This window comes from Pituophis catenifer, unplaced genomic scaffold, assembly GCF_029215685.1.
Source record: "Pituophis catenifer annectens isolate HBS135680 unplaced genomic scaffold, rPitCat1.0.hap2 SCAF_12, whole genome shotgun sequence".
Classification (NCBI taxonomy): domain Eukaryota; kingdom Metazoa; phylum Chordata; class Lepidosauria; order Squamata; family Colubridae; genus Pituophis; species Pituophis catenifer.
In genome coordinates, this window is record NW_027256892.1 from 26,795,152 (window position 1) to 26,797,403 (window position 2,252).

The window sequence follows — 2,252 nt, forward strand, 5'->3', positions numbered from 1 at the left end:
TCTCAGCCTCTGCTTTCTTTTTAAAATGCTTTAAAATGTTTATTAATATTTTACAGATAATGTTTTATTGTGTGCCACCTAGAGTCACTTTTGTGTGGGACTGGCAGCCCCGTCCAGCTGAAGAATAAATAAAATCTGATGGAGAGCCCCTTCCCCCGAGCCCCCCTCCTTGTTTCTTCTCTTGCCCCCCTCCCCCGCTCCGCCCTCAGGATCCCTCCCAAGTGTCCGTCCCATCCCCTCACAAGAGACAGAGCCTAGAGGGTGGCTGAGCAGTTCTTTTATTTCAAGCAACAAAGTCTCAGGGTCTCCTGGAAGAGCCGCTGGGCTCCCCTCTTTCATGCTTCCTCCAGGGCGGGAAGGAGGCGCTCCTCAGTCTGCCGGAGGCTGTCCGTGAAGGCCACAAACTTCTCCTTGATTTCCTTCTCCAAGAAGCTCAGGTGGTCCTCCACCCCGCTGGCATGGGGCTGCAATCTTTCGCCCAGTTTCTGCATCTTTTCCACCACCAGGTGGTTGAAGCTGTCCCCGTAGGACCCCGCTTGCTGACGGAACTCCTCAATCTGCTGCCCAACATCCCTCTTCAGGCTGTCCAGGTGGGACACCAGGTCTCCCTGCAGAAGCGTGTCGAGCCGTCCCCGCAACTGCTCAGCTTCTCCCTGGAGCTTGTCCCGAAAGGCCTCCGCACTCTTTTCTACCTGGAAGGAGAGCTCTTCCAGCTGCCGCCTCAGCTGCTCTGGTGTGGTCTGGGCATAGGGGGACAGACGCTTGTACAGCTCCTCCACCGCCTGGTCCGCCTTGGCCTTCAGCTCTGCAGGGAAAGGGCCCAGCTGCACCTTGATGTCTGCCACCTGCTGGTTGACGGTCTCCTGAAGCCTCTGGATGTAGGGGGAGAGGGTGGCTGGGTCACCCACGTTTTCCTTCACCTGAGCCTGCAGCTCCTGCAATGAATAGGCCAGTTTCTGGGAGGTTTGGGTGGCCAGGAGGTCTGTCGTGGCTCGCAGCTCCTCAATGTAGGGTGTCAGCTGGGTTTTCAGGTTCTCGGCAGCCGTGGTCACCTGGTTCTGGACATCCACCGCGAAGGGAGTAATATCCACCCGCAGCTGCTCCAGCTCTATCTTGAATTTCTCATTTAACTTTTCCACTTCTTCGCTTATCTGGGTGATATACAGGATCAACTTTTTCTGCATTTCCTCGGTGTAGGGATTGATGGCCTGGAGCTGGTCCTGGATCAGGTCCCTGGGAGAAAAGGGGAGGGAAATCACGGCTTGTCCCTTTTTGCCTGATTATTTCCTACTGGAGCTACACCTGCGCAGATGAATGCAGGAGAACCTACTGCCTGCTTTGAAAGGGTTTTAAGCCTCAGCTTTATGGGCAACTCACCTGAACTGGCTGATGTCCAACTGCTGGGCCTGTCTCAGGGTCTCCTTGGCATTGTTGCTCAGCTGAGTGAAGTACTGCCCGACCAAGTCAGTCAGCTGTTGGGGAGAGGGGCTGTCTTGGGCCCCTACAGGGATGAGGAGAGAAAGGTCAGTTCTGAGGGCCACCTCTCTGGGTCACCCAGGCCTATTCAAGGGACTAGAGACCCTCATCTGGAGTCTTGCGTCCCCCTTTCCGGCCACCTCCATCAAAGGGCCTGCTGCTGGTGGTAGTTTAGTGCCCAGTGCCCACACCCAAGCCACACTTCTTCTCATCTTCTCTGAAACGCAACACCCCCGACCCCGGGCTCCGTTTACAGATCTGAGCCACGCAGCATCTCTGGGTGTCTTTAACCCAACCTTTCTCTACCTTCTGGAGGCAGCCAATTAGCAGAAACACCCCAGCCAGAGAAAGCCCGAGGAAGGACAGAGGAACTAAGGCTGTTTGCAATTAAAAGATGGAGATAACGAGATCCTGATACCTGTGGTGGCAATCAAGAGTCCGAGGAGGAAAGCGGCTGCCTTCGGAGACATGGTGGGTGGCAGGAAACGGCACACAGAGTCCTGTCAGGAACAGACCTGTGGAGAAGAGGCAGAGGTGAGCCCTCCTTATGGCAGCCCTTTATCCCAGGTCTGTGCTCTGCGTTGGCTCCAGTCCTGCAGCATCACCTCAACAAGGAGTTTGGGCTCCCCCAGGTGGAGGTAAGGAGAGCCAGGAGCTTCCCCCAAGGGGAGAACCAGAGCCAATGCCAGGGGTGCCTCTCAAGCTGGAGTGAGGGGCGGACAAAGGCAACGCCAGCCTCGCCCAGCCCACCTCTTGCCCAACAAAGCACCCAGGGC

General features: G+C 56.2%; 1 protein-coding gene across 1 annotated transcript; it reads right to left on the minus strand.

Moving 5' to 3' along the window:
• Positions 1 to 261: 261 nt before the first annotated feature.
• On the minus strand, positions 262 to 1,987 carry LOC139323194 (apolipoprotein A-IV-like). Its single transcript, XM_070952454.1, has 3 exons — positions 1,895 to 1,987; positions 1,378 to 1,501; positions 262 to 1,233 (listed from the first exon to the last, which is right to left on the minus strand). The coding sequence occupies exons 1-3, from the start codon at positions 1,944 to 1,946 to the stop codon at positions 336 to 338; spliced, it is 1,074 nt and encodes a 357-aa protein (XP_070808555.1). The 5' UTR covers positions 1,947 to 1,987; the 3' UTR covers positions 262 to 335.
• Between the last annotated feature and the right edge of the window lie 265 nt (positions 1,988 to 2,252).

What these genes read in the sequence shown, in the direction of transcription:
- LOC139323194 (XM_070952454.1), bottom strand. Translation starts at nt 1,946, where the DNA reads ATGTCTCCGAAGGCAGCCGCTTTCCTCCTCGGACTCTTGATTGCCACC. An exon ending in ACTCTTGATTGCCACCACAG is followed by an intron (nt 1,502 to 1,894) that starts GTATCAGGATCT and finishes TCATCCCTGTAG; the next exon opens with GGGCCCAAGACAGCCCCTCT. An exon ending in TTGGACATCAGCCAGTTCAG is followed by an intron (nt 1,234 to 1,377) that starts GTGAGTTGCCCA and finishes CTTTTCTCCCAG; the next exon opens with GGACCTGATCCAGGACCAGC.